General features: G+C 36.0%; 4 protein-coding genes and 1 long non-coding RNA gene across 12 annotated transcripts in view; 1 reads left to right on the forward strand and 4 right to left on the reverse strand.

Annotated features, from left to right (window-relative positions):
• LOC18106604 (patatin-like protein 2) overlaps positions 1 to 8,392 on the reverse strand; it is a 50,446-nt gene extending 42,054 nt beyond the window's left edge. The window contains exon 1 of the mRNA XM_006372474.3: positions 8,294 to 8,392. The gene's annotated coding sequence lies outside the window, so the exon portion shown is untranslated. The remainder of the gene's footprint in view (positions 1 to 8,293) is intronic.
• LOC112324710 (patatin-like protein 2) overlaps positions 1 to 8,401 on the reverse strand; it is a 41,970-nt gene extending 33,569 nt beyond the window's left edge. For 2 of the 3 annotated variants that reach the window (XM_052448635.1, XM_052448634.1), the window contains exon 1: positions 8,294 to 8,392. The gene's annotated coding sequence lies outside the window, so the exon portion shown is untranslated. Of the gene's footprint in view, positions 1 to 8,293 lie in introns of all 3 variants that reach the window. The other variant, XM_052448636.1, reaches the window with a different exon arrangement.
• LOC127904516 (uncharacterized) overlaps positions 1 to 15,373 on the forward strand; it is a 48,489-nt gene extending 33,116 nt beyond the window's left edge. For both annotated transcript variants that reach the window (XR_008057788.1, XR_008057789.1), the window contains exons 2-3: positions 1,171 to 1,492; positions 15,227 to 15,373. This is a non-coding gene — a long non-coding RNA (uncharacterized LOC127904516). The remainder of the gene's footprint in view (positions 1 to 1,170; positions 1,493 to 15,226) is intronic.
• LOC18106603 (patatin-like protein 2) lies at positions 536 to 25,260 on the reverse strand. 5 transcript variants are annotated; one of them, XM_052448630.1, is made up of 6 exons: positions 24,969 to 25,260; positions 24,479 to 24,660; positions 24,044 to 24,392; positions 23,643 to 23,945; positions 23,357 to 23,529; positions 536 to 879 (listed from the first exon to the last, which is right to left on the reverse strand). In XM_052448630.1, the coding sequence occupies exons 1-6, from the start codon at positions 25,107 to 25,109 to the stop codon at positions 816 to 818; spliced, it is 1,212 nt and encodes a 403-aa protein (XP_052304590.1). In that variant the 5' UTR covers positions 25,110 to 25,260; the 3' UTR covers positions 536 to 815. The 5 variants fall into 5 exon arrangements, 4 of the variants coding, with proteins under 4 accessions (XP_052304590.1, XP_052304589.1, XP_024448583.1 ...); XM_052448629.1 differs by lacking the exons at positions 23,357 to 23,529; positions 23,643 to 23,945; positions 24,044 to 24,392; positions 24,479 to 24,660; positions 24,969 to 25,260 and adding exons at positions 14,703 to 14,875; positions 14,973 to 15,275; positions 15,367 to 15,715; positions 15,802 to 15,983; positions 16,248 to 16,516; XR_008057787.1 differs by lacking the exon at positions 536 to 879 and adding an exon at positions 14,277 to 14,632 and having other exon boundaries at positions 23,291 to 23,529.
• On the reverse strand, positions 6,766 to 8,287 carry LOC18108740 (patatin-like protein 2). The gene is made up of 4 exons (XM_052448637.1): positions 8,109 to 8,287; positions 7,654 to 7,835; positions 7,219 to 7,567; positions 6,766 to 7,134 (listed from the first exon to the last, which is right to left on the reverse strand). The coding sequence occupies exons 1-4, from the start codon at positions 8,247 to 8,249 to the stop codon at positions 7,111 to 7,113; spliced, it is 696 nt and encodes a 231-aa protein (XP_052304597.1). The 5' UTR covers positions 8,250 to 8,287; the 3' UTR covers positions 6,766 to 7,110.
• Positions 25,261 to 25,356: the final 96 nt, after the last annotated feature.

Genomic DNA, 25,356 nt, shown 5'->3' on the forward strand with positions numbered 1-25,356 from the left:
TTCTTTCTCTAAAAAACATATAATAGAAATATGTTTTTTGCTTTCAATCCAAATTTCACTGATTTATTCACTAGCGTTAGAGTTGATAATACCATACTTTTTTTTGTTACGTAATATTTACCAATGCCAGAGTTGGAAGTATTTGTAGTCAAATATTCATTAACACCAGAGTCAGGAATATTATAAGCAGACCATCAAAAACAGAATAAAACAAACCCTTAGCAATTTAAGACAAAACCAGCAAAACAACCTATCTCAGGTAAGGACGCTTAAGAGGTGATAGTAATTTTTTTTTTGCGTAACCAGTTTCGTACCATAGAATTTCTGTTAGTTAGTTATAATTTCTAGTGACCGTAATACTAGGTGATGACTCCTTAAAGTAGACCTTTTCCGTCTAATAATAAGATGTCAGATATATATTCTTTTACCGTGAAATTTTTTAAGATTACCAGGAAGTCAGTTGCCACAATTAAAAGAAAAACTAGGTAATTACTAAATAATATTAACATAATCAATCCAAGAAATGAATGTAAGCTTTTGCTGGGAAAAGAAAATATTTAAAGTCTGGTTGAATTCTATGATTCAATATATTCAAGGTATGAAACAATTACATTGAATGTGTAGAAAAAAAAAATAAAAAAAAATTACAAATCTTGGATACTATGTGCATAGCATCTTTATTTGAAGACTATCTTACAAAGTGAAAAATTAGTTCTTCCAAATTTTATTTGCCTCTAATAATTTAATTTTCAACAATAAAACAACAAATGAATAGCCAAATTATTATGAATCATGTCCATTTTGGAGTGGTAGCTTTAATTTCCAACAGCTGACTTAGCCTCACGAAGATGCTTCTCCCTCGAGAGTAATTTAGCCAACCTACACCAACAAAACAAAACTTAAGAAATAAATAAAAGAATAAAAGAATAATCAAGATGAAACAAAGAGTATTATTCATTCATTTATACTTTCTGAGAGCCTCTTCATTGGTCATCTTATTGATAGGTTCAAAGACTCCGGTAGCCAAATTCACCCTTGAAACTGGCTTCTTCAACAATTCCTCGCCCACTTTCACAAGATTCTCCAAATTCTCTTTTGTGGCAACATCCACAGATGAAAGTGTGCCGGTCAATGTGTCATCCTGCATTAATTTTTCACACGTATTATAAGGTTAGATTTCCCCACTTTGCTTCATGAATAAATAATTAAGCACCTGAATTAGCATGATAAATAAGCACCTGAATTCGAAGATAATTTTCCTCAGAGTTGAGGGCTTGAAAAACAGTGGAAATATGAAAATCAACCATGTCAGCACTAGCTTGTGTGAAAACATCCACTAATGGAGTAGAATGATCACTAGTCAACCATCCCAAGAGACCCCATTTAGCTGCTTCTTCTGCATCATACTTTTCTTCTGATTTTGCTGTACCAGTGCCCAGGGACAGGACTAGAAATCGGCCATATTCCATGGGGTTCATGCGGTAGGAGTCAGGTCCCTCCCGATTGATTGCTTTTGAAACTTCACTGTGTTGTGCATACTGGACCGAAAGCAAACACAAATAAAACACAAACAAACAGATTTACGTGGTTCCCCAAAACCGGGTACGTCCACGGAGGCAACAGATTGTATATTATTGGAGGAATGATACAAACACTCAACTCAACCCAGTACAATCCCACAAAACCCAGTGTTTTACTCTTACACTCGGTGTTTCTCTCAAATCTGCACTCTTTCACTCTCACAGTTGCACTCTCTCTTCTTCCTCTGCACACACACTGCACTCTTCCTCTACTGCACTCTCTCCCGTCTCTCTCTTTATAGGTGAATGGAGAAGCATTGACAGCAACCCATGTGCAGAACCAACTACTACAATGACAAAAGTCATGGTGGTTGGAGAAAGGTTGACAAAAATGTTGACAATTGCTACAAATCTCCACCTTGGCAAGATTTTTCCATTCAATCCTCGTGATCAATCAATGCTGCCTCTGATGCGCCATATGGCGCTGCACCCTGAAGGTGCTCAACACCGAGAGATGTTGACCAAGTCCAAACAATGTTGGAACTTGATCCCTGAGATACATTTTGTGAGCATGTCAGCTGGATTATCTGCGGTACCAATCTTCTGTAGCAGAATATCCCCTTCATCCACAATTTCTCGAACAAAATGAAATCGAACATCGATGTGCTTGGTGCGGGAATGATGGACCTGATTCTTTGCAAGACAAATAGCACTTTGACTATCACAATGGACATCCACGTGCTCTTGAACAATTCCCAAATCTTCAATCAACCCATGTAACCAAATAGCTTCCTTGAAAGCTTCCGTTACTGCCATGTACTCTGCCTCAGTTGTTGACAAAGCTACTGTTGATTGTAACGTTGACCTCCAACTTACAGGCCCTTTAGCAAGTGTAAACACATAGCCTGTTGTGGAACGACGCTTGTCTAAGTCACCAGCATAGTCCGAGTCCACATAACCAACTAAATTTTGCCCGAGTCTATCATCCCTCTCAAACTTCAAACCAATATCAGTTGTGCCATGAATGTACCGTAGAATCCACTTAACTGCCTGCCAGTGACCCTTTCCCGGATCATGCATATACCTGCTCACCATACTGACAGCATGTGAAATATCTGGTCTTGTACAAACCATTGCATACATTAATGCACCAACTGCATTTGCATAAGGAATTTGAGCCATATGCTTGCGCTCTTCCTCTGTGCGTGGAGACATTGAAGCACTTAGCTTAAAATGAGAAGCTAAAGGTGTGCTTACAGGCTTGGTCTTACCATCTACCCCAAATCTCTGTAGAATTTTCTTCAAGTATTGGGTCTGTGTCAAACAGACTGTGCCTTTTCTTCTGTCTCTCTGAATCTCCATGCCAAGAATCTTCTTAGCTTCTCCAAGGTCCTTCATTTCAAACTCAGTTCTCAGTTGAGCTTTCAGTCTATCAATCTCCACCTTGCTCTTCGATGCGATCAACATATCATCCACATATAAGAGCAAATAGATGAAAGAACCATCAAGAAGTTTGCGAAAATATACACAGTGATCAAACTGACTCCGTGTGTATCCATGTTCTGCCATGAACTTATCAAATCGCTTATACCACTGGCGAGGAGATTGTTTCAATCCATACAATGACTTCTTCAGTTTACAAGCCCAATTCTCTTTTCCAGTGACTTTGAAACCATCTGGCTGAGACATGTAAATTTCCTCTTCCAAATCTCCATGTAGGAAGGCAGTTTTCACATCAAGTTGGGCTAACTCCAAATCAAACTGTGCAACTAAGGCTAGTAGAATACGGATTGATGAATGCTTAACAACTGGAGAGAATACCTCATTATAATCTATCCCCTCCTTCTGAGCATAGCCTTTTGCTACCAATCTCGCTTTGAATCGGATGTTGTCTTTTCCAGGATTACCTTCCTTCTTAGCATATACCCACTTGCAACCAATTGTCTTCTTTCCTTTAGGGAGTTGTACCAAATCCCAAGTCTGATTCTTGTGGAGAGATTTCATCTCTTCATCCATTGCCTCTTTCCATTTTGCACTTTCTACACTCTGTACTGCTTCTTTGTAGGTGTAGGGGATTCCATCATCAATCACCGGAAGTGCATAAGCCACCATGTTACAATACCGAGCAGGTTTCTTGATAACTCTTTTCGGTTTACTCGTTGCAATGGATTCTTGTTGTGTGGTTGCTGGAGTTGTTGCATCCTCTTCATCTGAACTTTCATCTGAATCTCCTTCAGTAGGGATTGTCTGAACAGTCTTTATAGGAATGACTGAAGTCTCCAACTCCACCTGTTGTGCATCACCAGACTGTTTTTCCTTCTCCTGTGATTTCTCTTGCTGTAACATGCCAGACTCATCAAAAGTGACATCTCTACTCAAGATCACTTTCTTTGATTCAGAACACCAGAGTCTGTAGCCTTTTACTCCTCCACTAAAGCCCAAAAATATAGCTTTCTTGGCTCTAGGATCTAGCTTGGACTCAGTAACATGATAATATGCTGAGCAACCAAATATACGCATAGAGTCATAATCATTTGCAGGAGAGCCTGACCATACCTCTAAGGGGGTTCTTCCATTTAATGCTGCTGAAGGTAACCGATTAACAATATGACGAGCATAACTTAATGCCTCACCCCAAAACACTTTGCTTAGTCCCGAATGTGATAGCATACATCGGACTTTCTCCACCAATGTGCGGTTCATGCGTTCCGCTACTCCATTCTGTTGTGGTGTTTTGCGAACAGTAAAATGTCGCTTGATCCCTTCATCCTGACAAACTTCAAAGAAAGGATCTGAAGTGTACTCACCACCATTATCTGACCGAAGAGTCTTAACCCTCCTTCCAGTTTGAGTCTCCACCATTTTCTTCCATTTCAGAAAGATATCAAGGACCTCATCCTTGTGTTTCATCATGTACACCCATACTCGTCTTGAGAAATCATCAATAAAAGTAACAAACCAACGATTACCTCCAAGAGATTCATTCTTTGAAGGTCCCCATACGTCTGTGTGAACATAATCTAGGATCCCTTTTGTGTTGTGTACTGCAGTGCCAAACTTGACCCTTGTCTGTTTTCCAAGAACACAATGCTCACAGAACCCATGCTTCCCAGTCTTGGCGCCTTTTAATAGACCTTGCTTGACTAATCCTTGCAAAGCCTTTTCACCAGCATGCCCTAAGCGCATGTGCCAAAGTCTGGAATTATCTGCTTCATCATCTTCTATACTTTTGGAAACAGCTGTTGTACCAGTAACTGTAGATCCATCCAGGAAATATAAGTTTCTTATCCTCGTGCCTCTTAAGACAACTAATGCACCACGGATTGCTTTCAGGACTCCACCATGCATGATAATCTTATAACCACTGGATTCTAGGACTCCAAGTGAGAAGAGATTTTTCTTCAAGTCAGGTACATACCGTACATCTGTTAGTGTCTTGACTACCCCATTATGCATCTTCAGATGGATAGTCCCAATCCCTTTGATCTCACTCACATCATCATTACCCATCAACACACCTCCTCCATCGAACTCCTCGAGTCTCGAGAATAAGTGCTTGTTAGGGCACATGTGATAGGAACATGCAGAATCAAGAACCCATTCACCAGAATGGTTTTCTGGTGATGAGACCATGAATGCAGAGTCTTGTTCATCCTCATCTCGTGCAACGTTCACAGTTGGTTCATCTTTTTCCTTGTTGCCCTTGATTGGACAATCTTTCTTCCAGTGCCCTTTTTTGTGACAAAAGGCACACTCATCTTTTGCAAGATATCGTCTGTTTGATGATTCTCCTCTGGATTTTGAGCGAGATCTCCCTCGCCCTCGAAATCTTCTGGGGTTTGTTCTGCCTCTAACTGTCAATGCTTCTGACGTTGACTCCTTGTGAACAATCTGGTCCTTCTTCCGGTACTCATTGTTCACCAAAGCATTGGACACATCAATGAATTTAATCTTTTCTTTACCATATAGTAAAGTGGTGACGAGATGTTCATATGTGTCAGGCAGTGAATTCAATAACAACAAAGCTTTATCTTCATCATCAATTTCCACATCTAAATTCTTCAAATCAGCTATCATTTTATTGAAATCATTCAGATGCTCATTCATAGAAGTACCTTTCTTGTGCTGAAACCGGAAGATCCTTTTCTTCAAGTAGAGACGATTCTCTATACTCTTCTTCATAAACTTGTCCTCCAGTGCTTGCCATAATTCCTTTGCAAAGTTTTGTTCTGAAAAGGCGTACTTCTGATCCTTTACAAGACAAAGTCGGATAGAACTGCAAGCCAACCGATTTATCCTTTCCCAGCTTTTATCATCCAGATCCTCTGGTTTATCTTCTAGAGTGAAATCTAAATTCATTTGGACAAGCATATCCATGACTTCACATTTCCACATGCCAAAATTACCTTTCCCATCAAACTTCTCCACCTCAAATTTGGTATTCGATACCGGGATGTATTGTGGAGGTATACTAGCATTCCCCGCTGATTTTTCTTCTGGAATATCAGCCATTAGGACGTCTTTGGATTACAAATGGAATCCCGAACTTGTTAAAACACGCACTTTTGTGCTCAAAAGAGCCAAAACAGTAACTTCAGTGTGCTGTTTCACAAAACGGATACCACGGTTGCGTCCGGAATGGTTGAAAATGCTAGGAACAAGCTTGACTCGGCCAAAAACGGGTCAAAAAATCACTGAGTTGGCCAAAAAACCAATCTGACCGAGTTGACTCAGGGAAGGAATATTCTGTCTTTGATAAAGAATATTCTGTCACGGGAATATTCTCTTACTGGTAACGGAATATTCTTATTCTGTCAAGAGAATATTCTCTTACTGTTAGATGACATGGCTGATGACGTGTCTGATGACAGGGCGATGTGGACCCTCTGTGATGACGTGGATGATGACTCAGCGCCTTCGTGTCGGATGACGTGGCTGTCTTCTCAGGCGAGAATTCCGGCAATGACTGGTTTTTCCGGCAGATTTCCGGCGAAACTTCGGCGAGCTCTACAGGGCTCGTTTCAACTCCGATTTCGACGATCTTTATATCGCCGGACTCGTATGGACGAGAGGAATCTCCGCAGCTGGTCAAAAGCAAGATCTGAGAACTTTGAAAATTCTGCAACTTTGAACAGAGAGCTGAAAAACGTGTTTTTTCAGTGTTCTAGCTTCCCTAATGCTCTGATACCAATTTGTTGTGCATACTGGACCGAAAGCAAACACAAATAAAACACAAACAAACAGATTTACGTGGTTCCCCAAAACCGGGTACGTCCACGGAGGCAACAGATTGTATATTATTGGAGGAATGATACAAACACTCAACTCAACCCAGTACAATCCCACAAAACCCAGTGTTTTACTCTTACACTCGGTGTTTCTCTCAAATCTGCACTCTTTCACTCTCACAGTTGCACTCTCTCTTCTTCCTCTGCACACACACTGCACTCTTCCTCTACTGCACTCTCTCCCGTCTCTCTCTTTATAGGTGAATGGAGAAGCATTGACAGCAACCCATGTGCAGAACCAACTACTACAATGACAAAAGTCATGGTGGTTGGAGAAAGGTTGACAAAAATGTTGACAATTGCTACACACTGATGGCAACTAAAGTCTGAACAAAAGAAATGAATGATATAAGATTCTTTATTAATAGAAGGTCAATAAGTGTTTGAAGATTGATAAATCATAAACATACTGGATTGTTTGCTGCCACACCACCATCAATAAGATTGAAATCTCTAACTTTGCCCGATGGATCCTTGGTTTCAAAATAATGGGCAGGAAGATAAGTCGGGGCAGCTGAAGTTCCAATGCAGATATCAGACAAAAGGGCATCCGTTGATGGGTTATTCTTCACATTATAGCTAGAAAAGATAGTTGGCTGGAGGCGCTTGATGTCAAAAGTAGGGATCACAATATTTGTCAATGTCTGGTGCAACCATGTATCTCCCAACTTTTCCTTGACAATACTATGCAAGAATTTGCCATCATACTTTGGTCCTCTCAGAGTCTTTACCAGATTTGCAGCCGAGGCAAATTTAGAGCTATTGGCAGAAAATACTTAAATTAGTATCTTCATGGATGAAAATCAGTTGTAATGCTATAATTCATCATCAGCATTAATTATTACCTGTCTTGAGGAAATATTTTAGGGCAGTTCTCAAGGTAGAAGTCATTGATGTCTTTAGCAGCAAACAAAGGGCGGTTTTGCTTATTCGGTGCAGCTAGCATAGCCGTCACGAGGCCGCCAGTGCTAGTCCCTGAAATCACATCAAAGTAATCCGCAAGCCTTGCATCTGCACCATCCAGCTTCTGTAAATTTGAATAGAAAAGCTAATCAGTGATACAAACAAGAGATAAAACTGCGTGTGTGAAAAATAAACGACCATGCATTACAATCCTATATATATACACATTATGCATGTAAAACTATATATTTAGTGTTAAACTTACGGCATGCATTCAACTTAATTTTTTATTATTATATATGATCATGAACCCGAAAACACAAAAGCACGCAAGATCTTGCATGTCTATTTGACATGCATTAGTATACGTGCTAAAAGAGCCCGTTTTCTTTTCTACCTGAAGCTCAGACTCTAAAAAGGCAAGGATAGTTCCTGGTATAATGCCTCTTATTCCACCTCCATCGATGCTAAGAACAGTGATCTGGTTTCCACGAGTTGGAAGTTGAAGGGGAGATCTTGGAGTTTGCATGTTAGCCATATTAAAAAACAAGTGCTGAAAATGTAATGAGGGAATCAAGAGACCTAGTAAGTGGAAGAGTTGAAGAGTTTTAGCGTAAACTTTCTGGGAGCTTGATGAGAGATCGCTAGTATACTCAAATGTAGTTAAGTGTTGTAACCTTGCAATCTGCCAAAGGGGGATGCTGAGGTATTTATAGACCTCTAACCTTTCATGGTGTTTTGAATTTTCAACAAATTCCCAAGACTTATTCACCCAAATTTGACCATCCTGTAGTTTCCTGGATGCGCCAGGAACAATTTTGAATGGATCCAACTTATCTGTACTTATCACGAACAGTTCTTAGCTGACACGGTTCAAGGGGGACCACTTACAAATTGGGTCCAAGGGTACAATTGAACATTCCAAATCCTCAAATCAAAGAAAGCAGACACTAAAATTAGAATGGTAGGTATTTTGCAAGCACAAAGTTAAATAAGTTAGTTGATGAAGATCATTAGTGCAACTGGTTGGATTTGAACATTTTTTTCCCCCAATTTGATTCCTAATGGCCATTAAGGTTTAGTTTAATGCTTTCTTTTGGTTCACGAGTTCAAGCAACTATTTTCGAAGAAACAACTCCTGTTACCATCAAAATGGGATTTTGCAAAAGTTATAACCAAAGGCACCGACGAATTCATGTAAGAAAAAGCAGTTAGGCAAACTTTATGATTTTCCAAAGGAACTTTTTTTTGATGAATTTACTTTGTCGAGGTTTACTATATCATTGAAATCACCTTTAAGGATATAGGACCTCAGATTTTTAATAGCTTTGTGGGTGAATGAACCTAAAGAACAAAGGACCAAGCTTCATGATACGTGTCTTAGCCGATGACCGATCAAACAAAACCATTAATATAATATTGCATTCAAGGAGAATTAATTGGATGATCACACTTAGAATGTGCGTGTGATTATCAATTTGCCCATTTCGACTTTTCATTACATCGTCACCTTCCAAGCTTCATTTTGTTTGCGTCTATTCAACATTTTCTGAACTTCCATACACACCGTGCCTAAAAGGTGATTTCAATGGATTCAAAACAATAAGTAATCTTAAGCGCAGTCTTCAATTGTCTTGATAGGATCATAACTGCCTGTTAATAATAAAGAATTTAATCAACTTAATAGCTTTTTGGATTTAAAATTTATACAAACACACATTACATTATAGTTAATTTTTATTAATTAGAATTGAGATAGTGATATTTAAATTTATGATCTCTTGGTCAACTAGGTTGTAATATCATGATAAAAAATATTGCAAGATATAGTGGCTTCAATTAATTTTTTAATATTAGTTTTTCTATTGTATGAGACCGTCGCCTTTTACGAATTGAAATTCATATATTTTGAAGTCGGACATTTGATTCATTATTTAGGGCTTGAATGAAAGCATATGATTTCAATGTGCTTGGTTAACAAGAAATCGCATCAATCTAATAAAGAAATATTTTCAATCCAATGGGATTTCTATCAATCATGCCACTATGTTGCATCAAACCTAATCATTCTAAACTACAATTCACGTGTAGTCTCAAGTCTCAACTGCAAGTCTCGCAACATATATTATTCTTTCTAGTTAACTAGCATTTGTTTTTCTAATTGCATGGATAAGGAAAATGCCACTGAAACTAAAGAATGAAATTATTGATGGAATGAAACAAAAAAATTTTATAGATAATTTTTATTTATGAATCTGTCAATAAAATAATTAATGATAGATAGTAGTAATACAAACACCCATAGAATTTATTGTTGATAAAATTGTTAAATTTTGTAGTGATTTCTACATTTCTACATGCTGATTTACCCAAATGAAAAGTAATAATATAGAGATCTGATTGCAAATGTTATTTATCATAAAAACTAAATTGTAATTTTTATAAAAATAAAAGGACCAAAAAGACTTCCTAAATAACCAAGTTTTTAAACAAAAATAAGATTCTTGAACATTAAAAGTAATTTTTTTTTTGTCGCAGATATATACATGTCACCTAAGAGCTTTTCATAATTTGTATATTTTAATAAAAAATACTTTCAATTAAAATTATTGAATATTTTGATATATACATGTCATCTAAATCCTTGTGTTTTTCATGTTAGTATATCCTTATTGTTTTTTTTATGACATTGATTATCATTTGAATTTCCAGTTCAATTCCTTTTCAAGGAATAATTATACCTGAATATTCAGTACCTGGCTGTTTGTTTCATCACCACATATCACACAAGCATGAAGTTAATTTCCATGCATGAAAATTGTTTGTTAATTTTTTCAAGACAAGAGGACACGCGATGGGCAAAATATTGTTCCCAGCAGCCTCACAGAAGGATAGGGTTTGAGGTCTCAAAGAAGAAGACGCTAACTTACGGTATCAAAGACCGTAGAGAATCAAATCGAAAACTGCTTTGTTGGAAATTAAATCTAAATTGCTTTTCTAGGATAGATACAAAAATACTTTCGAAATCTTTAAGTAGTATAATTAATTGCAATATTGTTTGGTGTTTTCTTTTGTCCTTCAGCACATTTTTGGCTAATTTCTTAGCATCATGATACAATTTGTTCTATGAGGTTTTCGTGTTGCCCAGTACTTCTTTTGTTTCTTCTAATTAAGTTAATGGCTGTTCTAAGTTAGACCGGCTGTGCTTGAAGATAATGTTAACTGACCGTCGAATAGAGACCAATTAACAAAAGATTAATGCTCAAGTTGAAGCAGAGAGTTATGCAAGGAATATTATTTGCTAAGAACATTCAAAACTTTTGGATTTGGAAATCAAACAGCATAGTCTTTAATTTTCCTTTACATGACCACGTCACGTTAATACTCATAAAATTTCATGCATATCGTGAACTTAATTCCTTGACACCACATCCCGAGGAGAAACTTGCACAATTAATGTCGAAGCCAAAATACTTGAGAAAACTTGACTAGGGATCTCGAGGATTATATAAATTTGACATGCATGTACGTTGTTAAAGATTTTAATATAAAATTATTATTAAAATCACATTTAATAAGTTAAATCACATTATGATAAGCCAAAGAAAAATACTACACATGTCTTCAACCCTTTTACTTTCAAACAAATAAAAAAGTTCAAATCTAGGAAAGTGGTGAGTAATTAATGAAAAAAATCCATCAAACTTAGCCGCGTAACTCTAAATTTTTTAATGGTAGCTGAAATGGTGGCTCTACTTTTCTAATGGTATTGCCCCAAGTTCATGGCTGTCGAGAACAAGAGCATGCAAGGAAATTTCCTTCCTATATAATATAATACGTATGTTCTTATTTGTTGTTGATTTAGGCATGCTAATATATGTGTGTGTGTCTTTGGAATTCTTTTTGGTTTTCGTTTTTTGAAAAACTCGCGTTCATGTCAGTGCAGTTACATTTCTTTAGACAAATCTTGGTATTAAGAAAAATCAATTGTCAAAGTCTGTGTTTGTTTGACTTATACTTACTGATTTGTCCCCCAAGTAGTACCTATTACTGAATTGGCTACGCGAACAACAACAACTTCCAATTGGGCCCATCATCTGGGCATCACTCAATTAATTCTAGCTATAAGACATGAATTAATTCGGTAATGTTTGATAAATGGTGATCCAATTGGGAATTATTTTTGCTTAATGACCCAGTTGAGAATCACATGATAGTTGAGGGGTAAATATGTCCCTTATCCAATTATATTTCCATTTTTAGGTCAAATCAATTTATAAATATATTTATTCGCAATAAAATAAATTGTAAATGTTATTGAGTAGAAATAAACTAGGTTTGAAATAAGTAAAGGAATTACTCTTGCATTTAAAAAGAAATTTTCTTTAAGAAAAAAAAAACTATTAAACTTTTATATTATACTTATTGGCACCAAATTTATCAGTAATTAAAAAGAAGAAAGTAACTCATTGTATTTTCACTGGACACAAAGAGAAAAGTAGTTTTTAGGGGAATTAAAATTAACTTTTCATGCTAATTTTAAAAACACCATCAAAGTTTATTGTGTTTTTCACTCTAGTCTCCTGTTTTTAAAATTTATCCTCCTTTAATAAATCAGATCAATTTTATAATAAAAGAATTAAATAAAAAAAATTTAATGATAAAAAAAAAATTAATCACACTGCTACAATTCATAGTGACGCTAGAGGGAAAATGCCACGTGGTTTAGTTTTTCAGTAATTTATGACTCTAAGTGAGAATTAATTAACATTCCCAATAAGCCATAGGAAAGAAATGCACTCCAAGTCCAGAGAATACACTCCACCAGATGATGGGCTTAAACTGTGTAGATCCCTTGGCAACTTATACATTCCTTATTGGGCCAAGCACCAAAACACATTTAATTACAGGCAAGACAATCTGAAAAAAATAATAATATATAATTACACCCTTGGATCATCACGTCAACCTCTCTTTGTAGATAGTCCCTCAAAATCTTGGGGGTAAGAGAAGTTTTAGTTTTTTGATAAAATGGGGTAGAAAAAGATTGATAAAATGGAGAAGGTTTTTGTGCTTCATGATGAAAATGGAGAAATGAGAGGAATGCGGGCTTGTAGGCACATTGACTACAAATAATTTCCGTGTTTGCGTTGATTTTCAAGAGTAAAGGGGAGGGTGATTGTTTCGAGCAATTCTAATATTGCCATTTAGAACCAATCTGCAGATACAGACATCCAGATTTCTCGTCGTCATCATCAGATCAGATCAGAAAATGAAATAAAGAATTAATCCATATGGTGTTAACATGTTAATTACTTGGATCACTGTTGTTATGTTGCCAATAACCATCTTGACATACTCTTTTTTGGAGTAGGATTGAAGCACAGTGGAACTTTGTGGTGAAAGGTACAGAGTTAGTCGTTGCTTCCAATACCGAACATGTCACCAGCTGTGGATAACAATATTGTCTCAACTTCTGAAGCTCCTAGTTTTTGCCTTAGCTGCTTCTCCATATTCTTTTTTTTTTTTTATTTACGTGGGGTGTCCGGGCCAGTTTACGCGCACCACGACTATTCCCCACGGCCCACTGGACATCCTGCAAGCCTAGGAGCATGTAAGGCACCGCAGGGGTGACAAGTGTGCGCATAGAGGGTCGAACCCGGGACGGGGGCGGAACAAGTCACACGATTAACCGTAGAAGCTAGACCTTCAAGTGCGCTTCTCTGTATTCTTGAAATTACTTGATTGTGTTTAAGGTCTATCACCTTCGAAGGAACAAACAGGAAAGAAAAAAATGAGTACAAGTAATCATGCCAATTAAGAGATAGGTAACTTTATATGAATTCAGTTTTACGCACACAGACTTATCTAAGTAAAATGAAGTCACTCCAACAAGTAGCAGTATTGTATTATACATAACCAAAATCCACTCCAACAAGTAGCAGTATTTTAGTTTGAATACAATTATTTTTGTAATGTCTTGGATGACATATTATAACATTATTTTAAACTGTCACATCCTCACATAAAAAAATACAACAAAGTAAACAATTAGCCATGGAAAATAATAGTATATTATGTAACAGTGTTCTGTTCTCCACCATTCTTAATTTAGATTTGATGAGTTAATTGGTTTGATTCGAATTTTTTTATGAGATTATTTTTTAAAAAAAAATTATAATATTTTTTTATTCTATTCTTTAAAATTTTATTTAATTTTTTCATATTTTATTTGCTAAGAATTAAGATATATTATGTTTCTTCTTGTTAAAAAATGTTTTGCTAAGAATTAAGATATATTTGCTAAGAATTATATTTTTTTTTTTGCGTAACCAGTTTCGTACCATAGAATCTCTGTTAACTAGTTAGGATTTTTAGTGACCGTAATATTAGGTGATGACTCCTTAAAGTAGATTTTTTCCGTCTAATAATAAGATGTCAGATATATGTTTTTTTACCGTGAAATTTTTTAAGATTACCATGAAATCAGTTGTGAAAATTAAAAGAAAAACTAGGTAATTACTAAATAATATTAACATAATCAATCCAAGAAATGAATATAAGCTTTTGCTGGGAAAAGAAAATATTTAAAGTCTGGTTGAATTCTATGATTCAATATATTCAAGGTATGAAACAATTGCATTGCATGTGTAGGAAAAAAAAAATTACAAATCTTGGATACTATGTGCATAGCATCTTTATTTGAAGACTATCTTACAAAGTGAAAAATTAGTTCTTCCAAATTTTATTTGCCTCTAATAATTTAATTTTCAATAATAAAACAACAAATGAATAGTCAAATTATTTATGAATCATGTCCATTTTGGAGTAGTAGCTTTAATTTCCAACAGCTGACTTAGCCTCACGAAGATGCTTCTCCCTCGAGAGTAATTTAGCCAACCTACACCAACAAAACAAAAACTTAATAAATAAATAAAAGAATAAAAGAATAATCAAGATGAAACAAAGAGTATTATTCATTCATTTATACTTTCTGAGAGCCTCTTCATTGGTCATCTTATTGATAGGTTCAAAGACTCCAGTAGCCAAATTCACCCTTGAAACTGGCTTCTTCAACAATTCCTCGCCCACTTTCACAAGATTCTCCAAATTCTCTTTCGTGGCAACATCCACAGATGAAAGTGTTCCGGTCAGTGTGTCATCCTGCATTGATTTTTCACACGTGTTATAAGGTTAGATTTCCCCACTTTGCTTCATGAATAAATAATGAAGCACCTGAATTAGCATGATAAATAAGCACCTGAATTCGAAGATAATTTTCCTCGGAGTTAAGGGCTTGAAAAACAGTAGAAATATGAAAATCAACCATGTCAGCACTAGCTTGTGTGAAAACATCCACTAATGGAGTAGAATGATCACTAGTCAACCATCCCAAGAGACCCCATTTAGCTGCTTCTTCTGCATCATACTTTTCTTCTGATTTTGCTGTACCAGTGCCCAGGGACAGGACTAGAAATCGGCCATATTCCATCGGGTTCATGCGGAAGGAGTCAGGTCCCTCCTGATTGATTGCTTTTGAAACTTCACTGATGGCAACTAAAGTCTGATCAAATTACAAAAGAAATGAATGATATAAGATTCTTTAGTTATACAAGCTCAAGATGCGTTCGAAGATTGATAAATCATAAACATACTGGATTGTTTGCTGCCACACCACCATCAATAAGATTGAATTCTCTAACTTTGCCTGATGGATCTTTGGTTTCAAAATAATAGGCAGGGAGATAAGTCGGAGCAGCTGAAGTTCCAATGCAGATATCAGACAAAAGGGCATCCGTTGATGGGTTATTCTTCAACTGATAGGTAGAAAAGATAGTTGGCTGGAGGCGCTTGATGTCAAAAGTTGGGATCACAATATTTGTCAAAGTCTGGTGCAACTGTGTATTTCCCAACTTTTCCTTGACAATGCTATGCAAGAATTTCCCATCATATTTTGGCCCTCTCAATGTCTTGACAAGATTTGCAGCCGAGGCAAACGGAGAGCTATTAGCACACACTAGTTAAATTAGTATCTTCATGGATAAAAATCAGTTGTAATGCAATAATTCATCATCAGAATTAATTATCACCTGTCTTGAGGAAATATTTTAGGGCAGTTCTCAAGGTAGAAGTCATTGATGTCTTTAGCAGCAAACAAAGGGCGGTTTTGCTTATTCGGTGCAGCTAGCATAGCCGTCACGAGGCCACCAGTGCTAGTCCCTGAAATCACATCGAAGTAGTCTGCAAGCCTTGCATCTGCACCATCCAGCTTCTGTAAATTTGAACAAAAAGAAATTACTCAATGATACATACAGGAGATAAAACTTTCAGTGTGTGAAAAATAAACTAACATTACATTTCTACATATATACACAGATGCATGTAAAACTATTAAGTGTTAACCTTACTTCAGGCATTCAACTTAATTTCTTTTTCTGTTTTAGTATATATGATGATGAAAAAGAATGCAATATCTTGCATGCCTATTTGACATGCATTAGCATACGTGCTGAAAGAGCCCGGTTTTCTTGTCTACCTGAAGCTCAGACTCTAGAAAGGCAAGGATAGTTCCTGGTATAATTCCTCTTATTCCACCTCCATCGATGCTAAGAATGGTGATTTGGTTTACATGTGTTGGAGGTTGAGGAGGTGATGATGGAGTTTGCATGTTCGCCATATTGATAAACAAATGCTAAAAATGTAAAGAGTCCAAGAAGTAGAAGATAGAGTTGAGAGGGTTTAGCTTAAACTTTCGGAGAGCTTGAGAGATAGCTTGTACTCAAATGTATTCAAGTGTTAAAACCTTGCAATCTCCCAAAGGAGATGTGGAGGTATTTATAGACTTCTGTCCGTCATGATTTTTTTTGGAGTTCTTAAAAAATTCCTAAGAATTTACATACCAAATTTGACCATCTTGAAGTTTCTTGGATGGGGAACAATTTTGAATGGATCCGAATTTTTCTGTACTTATCGCTACACAGTTCTTAGCTGACACGATTCAAGTTAGACAACTTACAAATTGGGTCAAAGGGTAAAAGTAAATTGTTGGTTGATTAGGAAGTGAGGAGTTATGACATAAGAAGTAATCAATTACATCAACTGGGGTTTTGCAGAAGTTAGCAACAAGAGAAGAGACAATTTCATGGATGGAAAAAGTCATTGAGGCAAAGTTATCGATTTATAATTTTCGAAAGGAAACGTTTCAGTTCAATAATCCACGATAATATTGAAGGATAATTCCGAGATATATTAGCTTTTAATATATACCTTCCCGCAATCTAAAACATGACACAAACGGCCTTAAAAGAGGTTCATATATATATACGTGTAAAAGGGATAGATAAAAAGGTCTAGGGAAGCAGAAAAGCGGACAAAGCTGAATTGCTCGTTTCCAAGCTATATACCATTGAAATCACCTTCTAGGATAGGAGCTCGGATTTTTAATAGCTTTGTGTGTGTGACACTGAGCCTAGAGAACAAAGGACCAGTTTGGCAATGGTGGTGCCAATGTTCCACAGTAATTGGGACCAGTTTGGCTTCCCCTTCGTCATCAATATATGCAATGGCTGCTTCATGACACGTGTCTTAGCCATGAATATATTAATAATGCATTTAAGGAAAATTAATTTGATTATCACACTTAGAATGTGCGTGTGATTATCAATTTGATCATTGCGACTTTTTCATTATACACCGTCACCTTCCATTCATTTTGTTGGCCTATAGAACATCTTCCCAAATTCCGTACATACCATGCCTAAGTTTCAATGGATCGAATACAATAATTAATCTTAAGCAAAGTCTTCAATTGTCTTGATATGATCATAACTGCCGTGCTTAAGCTTCCTTAATTTGTGAAGTTTGATCAATCTTGCACAAGAAATTGACGTAGATTGATGTTTCGAAGATCAACGAAATAACATAAATTATTTGGAATTCAATCCCATATATATACACACACACACAATCAATTGTATTTGAATCAAGAGGAGAGAGTCTATATTATTATCAAGATATTATTTTCTATTATTATATTTTAATCTTAAGAAGAATGGGAATATATAATGAATTGATTGAATATTTCTTAAGATCTCCACCATTCTCACAACGACTTTTTGTTTATAAAATTAACTTGTAAATTTATGATTCAATCTAACAATACCATTCAAAAAGATTAATTTAGGTTTTTGTTTGAACTAGCATATTAATTTTGACTATTATTCTAGTAATACATCATCAATTTTTTTATATATATATTTTTTATTAGGTGACACGTCGCAGCCTTTTATGAATTGAATTTCACGTATTTTAAAATAATATTTTATTTTATTTTAATTAAAGCATATTAACTCAACTTAAGTGCTTGATTGACAAGAAAGAGCAGCAATTTACTAAAGAAATATTTTCAATCCATTGGAGATGAATGAAGTTGGACCTATATTGATTGTTAACCCTAAAATCAATTCGATATGTTGCAATATCACCTAATCATTCTAAACTACAAGTCAGTCTCAACTGCAAGTCTTTCCATATATATTATTCTTTTCGGTTAACTCGCTTCTGGTTTTCTAATTGCTTGGGTAAGGAAAAAGCAACACCTACGTATGATTCAAATGTCTAATTTCAACTTTTCCATGCTAACTTACCCAAATGAAAAAAGAAAAAAGAAAAAATCCCACACGTTTGCTGCAAAAGATTTGAAGGATGCCTCAATCACTTCCCTAGGACCTTCCCACAACCCGGCTACAATAAAATTCGGCATTTTGGAATATACATAATATTAAATAGCTATCATAAAATAAGTTTATACTAGTTGTATATATGCCCATGCTATGCTAGGAGGGACCTAAAGTTTTTTCAGATCTCAGGAAATTCTATGGTATATTGTCACTAAATCTAAAAATATAGTTGTTTTAAAAAAAAAATTAAATAAATCTTTCTATCAACGTATCTCTTATTTATTTTAACCAACGTAATGATGTTCATTGGAAGAATTCTTTCTGCTTAAAAAAAATTATAATTTTTAAAGTAATTTAAAAAATACCAAAATAGTCTGTATATATTTTTTGTGATTGAAAGATAAAATAAAAATTATAAATGTTATAAAATTATGTTACAAATCTATTTAGACATTTTAATAATCAACAACTGAATTTTCATATCAAATATATAAAATAAAAATAAAAAAGTTCGACAGTGTATTTTCGACTGATAAAAGTTTTATTTGTTGTAACCTATTTTTGGGTCCCCGCACAAAATACAAAAATAATAATAATAAAAATAAAAATAATAGCAGTGAAAAGAGGATGCCAGAGCGCCCTGAAAATGGTCAAAAATTGGTTAAGGAGGTTAAAAAATACAAATATTGAAATTTGACAGTATATCATTGACCGGTGAGAGCCCTATTGATAAAGAAAATTTTATTTGAGGAAGAAATGTACAAATCAGATGTTTATGGACTCAATTAAATTTTATTGAAGGTTTAATTGAATTTATGGAGGGTTTGATCGCAAGAAAAATTGATTTTTAAGTCAATTTGGGTTTTAATTGGAATAAATTAAAGTTCTGGGGTCAAATTATCATTTTTGAGAGTTGATTTAGTCAAATCAGGGGCTTAATTGCATATATATTGAAGTCTGGTGGCCAATTAGGGATTTAATTGAAGAAATCCGAGACCAAGGACCAAAATGAAAAACACGCGCAAATTGAAGGCCCAGTTTTAAATTTGACACGCTTTGGCGCCATTTCCTTTTAAATGAAACGGCGCGTTTGGGGTAAAACGGCGCCGTTTCATGCACTGTTTAAAAAAAAAAAAGAGGAATAAGCAAACGGTGCCGTTTTGAACGGCACCATAACCCTTCTTTTTCCCCTGGACACGCAGAGAACAGGGGAAGAAGGAGCTGTTTTCCCCTGCGTTTTGCTTCTCCCTCTCTCCACCCCACTTGCCCAAGAAACCCGGCAACGACCCATGCCAACACAGGCCCTGCCACCACGCCACAATGATCAAAAAAGTCAGGGGAGCCATGCCCTGCGAGCAACTCCCCAGCTCACCTTACCCTGCGCCATGACAGGGGTAAGGTGGCCCTCTCCTCCTCTGCCTATAAATACCCGAGGAGGGGGTGCCGAAAGAGGGAGGATGAGAACCGAATAGAGAAGGGAGCAGGGATTGTTTGAGAGAGGAACAGAGATTGTTTTGAAAACAGCGTAGACGAACAGAGAGGGGAAGACTTGAGCTGACGAAAGAATAGAAGGAAAGAACAGAAAAACAAAAGAATAGGGGAGAAGAACATTAACTCATCTCTCTCTCTCTCTCTCTCCCTCCACCATTGGAAGCTGCGCCACCGTCATTTTGCCTTGTCACCAGCAGCTGCCAACAGCAGCAACAGAGGGGAAACCGAAACAAAACAGGGGGCAAGGGAGGAGAAACCGAAAGAGAAACAACAGTTTTTGGGGGGAGAAAGCAGGGAACGACCGGAGAGAAGTATTACAAAAGGGGGGGACGTTTTTTTTAGGGAGAAAAAGGAGAGCTGGAAGGATTTTGTTTTGAAAAAGAAAGAGGAGGGAAATCGAGAGAGAGAGAGAGTCCGACAGTTTTTTTGAGAGAGAAAGGAGAGACCGAAAGGAGGGAAGCAGCAGTTTTTCTGAGAGAAACAAAAAGAGGGAAGAGAAGGGACCGAAACCGTAGAAACTAAAAAACCGGGGAGATATTGACAGGGAGACCGAGAGAGAGAGGGACAGAAACAAAAAAAAAACAGGGGAGAACAGAGGAGGAAGAAGAAAGAAAAAAGAAAGGAAAAAGAGAGGGAAAGAGGAGACAAGATCATCAACAGAGGAGAAACCCAAAACAAAACAGAAAAATAGAAGAAGAACAACACCCGCAGCCACCGTGCCTGCTCTCCACCTCCACAGCACACCTGACCGCCGCTGACTGCCATGAAGCAATAGAGGAGAGGGCTGATAAGAGAACAGAGGGAGGGAAGGAAGGAGAAAAGGAAGGAGCAGAAAGTTGACGGGGAAAATAGAGACCAGAAGAGGAGATAGGCGTAGGGAAGGGAAAATAGGAAGAGCAAACCGACGAGAGGAAAAGAAGACACAGACGCTGGTGCCGCTGCGCCGCGGAGAAGAAGCACAGCCGCTGTCACCGCCACCTTCCACCACCGCTGACGACCAAAACCGTGCTTTTCCACTCCAGGTAACCTGCTCACTCCCGCTACCTTTTGTTTACTTGATCTTTTCCTGTTTTCATTTTTTTTGCATGCAGAACGTGATTCACGTTCTGCAGCAAAAAAAAAGAAATAATTAGGTAGTTACTGTGCTGAGCACAGTAACTACCTAATTATATTTAGCTGGTTACTGTGCTCAGCACAGTAACCAGCCGTTGTCTGGTGGGCTGGAACATCAGCCCAGCCCACGCGGCTGGGTTGAGGCCAGCCTTGTAGTTGGGCCAATGCAGGCCCAGCTCCTTTTTTTTTAAAATAAAATGAAAAACTTTCCAAAAATATTGTTTGGGGTTTTTTACAATTTCCTCGCGTATTTGTTATGTTGTTTTTTATCAATATCAGACTATATTTTTATGTCGTTAAAAATACCAAATCTAGTATTAAAATACCCGATTTTCGTCAAAACTTCCAAAATATAAAAAAATTGAAAACAAAAAAAGAAAAAAATGTTTTTGTGCATACGGCCAAGTGTCTCAAAGGCTAAAAAATCATGGGGTTTAGTTTCTTAAAAAAAAAACAATGTTTTAGCATGCATTTTGGCTTTAATAACCAGTTTATTAAAGTCAAAAGAACATTAGCCAAAATTTCAAAAACAACAAAAATTTTATTTTGTTTGTCTTTTAGTATTTGGGGTAGGAATTTACACGTAAAACATATTCCCGATATTAAAACAATAGTTCTTTTATAGACATTAGAACGGTTAGGTTTTACCCCATAAGATAAGAACCTTCTTATTGAGGAGGGCTTTTCTTGAACCATGGATAGACCAACATGTTTGAGACCTTAGATTTTTATCAGACAATAAAACAATGCAGCTTACCTTAGGTAGGGCGTATTTGGGGTGCTAATACCTTCCCTTTACGCAATCAGTCTCCGTACCTGATCTCTGAGACCAGTTAAGGTTCCTAGTAACCACAAACTAGGTGGCGACTCCCATTCCCTTTTTTTTTTACTGATATAAAGACAAGAATTCCTTGTCTTCCCATATGCTCCAGACACACACATGAGTGTGGGTGGGCGATCGCCGCGACGCCGCACATGTGCGACACTATTAACAAAGAAAAATCAATTTAAGGAGAAAAAATTAAAATTGAATGCTTAAGGACTCAATTAGAATTCTTCAAGGTTTATTAAAATTTATTGAGGGCTTAATTGAAAGACAAATTGATTTTAAAAAGTTAATTTAAGGTCTAAGTAGAAGAAATTAAAGTCTGAGGGTTGAATTATAATTTTTAGAAGTTAATTTGATCAAATAAGAGGGTTAATTGCATAAATATTTAAGTTTTATGAGAAATTAGAGATTTCATTAAAGAAATTCAAAATCAAAGATCAAACTGGAAAAAGGTAAGTGAATATTGGGGCTAGATTTGATAACCAAATCAAGAGTCAAATAATAATAATAAAAAATTTATTGATCAATTAAGAATCAAAATGCACAAATTCAGAACCATATAGCTTGGATCTTCCAATAAGGATTTAATCTTAGATTTTATTTTTAATTTCATCCCAAAGTGAATTAATTAAAATATTTAATTTCTCTGCTTTTTTACAATTTACAAGTTCTTGTTTTCTAAAATTATGCAATTTTAACTAATTTAACTTCAAATTTCAACTTTATTTTTTATTTAAGAGCTAATTGACTTTTTAAATTGATTAGAATTATTTAAAAGACACTTTGTTTTGGGATTTTTTTTATTTTTTTGAAATATATATAAAAACTAAGGATAAAAAATTGGGTTATGATAGTTTATTTCAATTTGATCCTCAAAATTTCTTTTTGTATTGACCTAGAAATTTATTTTTTTTCAATTTTAGTTACCCTTTTACAATATTTACAATGATCAAATTTTAATAGTTATTTTTTCAAAACCACTTCAAGTACGTATAATATAGCAATTAGGTTATTTTGATAAAATAGATTTGAGTATTGATGATAATAAAATGAATTTGATGAACGGATTATTCCCAGTTTAAAGGATTCAAATCCTAGAGAACATAAATAAGATTTTTTTTTTTAATGAATATACAAATCCATATACGAGTGATTTGTTTAAAAATTGACTGAGGAGAAACTTTATCAATTGGTTCTTGTTTTTTTCCCTAAGAAACACTGGGTAATTACTGAATACTATTAAAAATCAGCTTTTGATGGAAAAAAAATCAAATTCTGGTTGCAAAAAAGAAAAATCATGAATCGGGATTCCACGTGCATGGCATCTTTATTGGAATACTATTTTACAAAGTAAACCATTAAGTACAACTATATCTGCCAATGTTATTTCCAACAGCTGACTTAGCCGCACGAAGATGCTTCTCCTTTGAGAGTAATTTAGCCATCCTACACCAACAAAACAAAAACCTTAAGAAATAAATAAATAAAAGAATAATCAAGATGAAACAAGGAGTATTATTCATTCATTTATACTTTCTGAGAGCCTCTTCATTAGTCATCTTATTGATAGGTTCAAAGACTCCAGTAGCCAAATTCACCCTTGAAACTTGCTTCTTCAACAATTCCTCACCCACTTTCACAAGATTCTCCAAATTCTCTTTTGTAGCAACATCCACAGATGAAAGTGTTCCAGTCAATGTATCATCCTGCATTAATTTTTCATGCATATCATAAGGTCAGATTTCTTCAGTTTGTTATATTTTCCTTTTGCTTCATGAATAGATATATTAGATAGTCACCACATGATATATATAAGCACCTGAATTCGAAGATAATTTTCTTCAGAGTTAAGGGCTTGAAAAACAGTGGAAATATGAAAATCAACCATGTCACCACTAGCTTGTGTAAACACATCCACTAGTGGAGTAGAATGATCACTAGTCAACCATCCTAAGATACCCCACTTGGCTGCTTCATCTGCGTCATACTTTCCTTCTGATTTTGCCGTACCAGTGCCCAACGACAGGACTAGAAATCGGCCATATTCCATTGCGTTTATACGGAAAAAGTCAGGACTCTCCCGATTGATTGCTTTTGAAACTTCACTTATGGCAACTAAAGTCTGATCAAATTCCAAAAAGAAATGAATGATATAAGATTCTTTAGGTAAGCAATATTAAGTTACGAAATTTCAAGATGCTGAGGAAATCATAAACATACTGGATTGTTTGCTGCGACACCACCATCAATAAGATTAAATTCTCTAACTTTGCCTGATGGATCTTTGGTTTCAAAATAATGGGCAGGGAGATAAGTCGGGGCAGCTGATGTTCCAATGCATATATCGGACAGAAGGGCATCCGTTAATGGGTTATTCTTCACCTTATAGCTAGAAAAGATAGTTGGCTGGAGGCGCTTGATGTCAAAAGTTGGGATCACAATATTTGTCAATGTCTGGTGCAACCGTGTATCTCCCAACTTTTCTTTGACAATACTATGCAAGAAGTTGCCATCATACTTTGGCCCTCTCAAAGTGTTTACCAGATTTGCAACTGAAGAAAATGGAGAGCTATTGGCAGACAGTACTTAAATCAGTATCTTGATAAATAAAAATTAGTTATAATGAAATAATTTATCATCAGCATTACTTATTACCTGTCTTGAGGAAATATTTTAGGGCAGTTCTCAAGGTAGAATTCATTAATGTCTTTAGCAGCAAACAAAGGGCGGTTTTGCTTATTCGGTGCAGCTAGCATAGCAGTCACGAGTCCACCAGTGCTAGTCCCTGAAATCACATCAAAGTAGTCTGCAAGCCTTGCATCTGCACCATCCAGCTTCTGTAAATTTGAGAAGAAAAACTACTCAGTGATACATGCTGGGGATAAAACTTAAGCAAATACATTAGAGCCCGAAGGAGGCAAAAATAACAACCCCATAGGGTCAGAGAAAAACAGATACAAAATAAACGAACATTACAATTCTATATATACACACCGATGCACGTGAAACTATTAAGTGCTAAACTTAGGTCATGCTTTCAACTTAATTTCTTTTTCTGAGCCCAGAAACACAAGCATGCCAGATCTTGCATTTCTATTTGACATGCATTAGTATACGTGTTAAAAGAGCCCTGTTTCTTTTCTACCTGAAGCTCAGACTCTAAAAAGGCAAGGATAGTTCCTGGTATAATGCCTCTTATTCCACCTCCATCGATGCTAAGGACAGTGATTTGGTTTCCATGAGCTGGACGTTGAAGAGGAGATCTTGGAGTTTGCATATTAACCATATTGATAAACAAATGCTAAAAATGTAAAGAGGGAATCAAGAGACCTATAAGTGGAAGAGTTAGAGAGATTTAGCCTGAACTTTCTGAGAGCTTGAGAGATAGCTAGTATACTCAAATGTAGTTCAGTGTTGAAGCCTTGCAATCTCCCAAGGGGGTTGTGGAGTTATTTATAGACTTCTAGCCCTTCATGGTGTTTGGCATTTTCAACAGATTTATAACATTTTAATCACCCAAATTTGACCATTTT

The sequence above is a fragment of the Populus trichocarpa genome, chromosome 17 (assembly GCF_000002775.5).
Source record: "Populus trichocarpa isolate Nisqually-1 chromosome 17, P.trichocarpa_v4.1, whole genome shotgun sequence".
Classification (NCBI taxonomy): Eukaryota; Viridiplantae; Streptophyta; class Magnoliopsida; order Malpighiales; family Salicaceae; genus Populus; species Populus trichocarpa.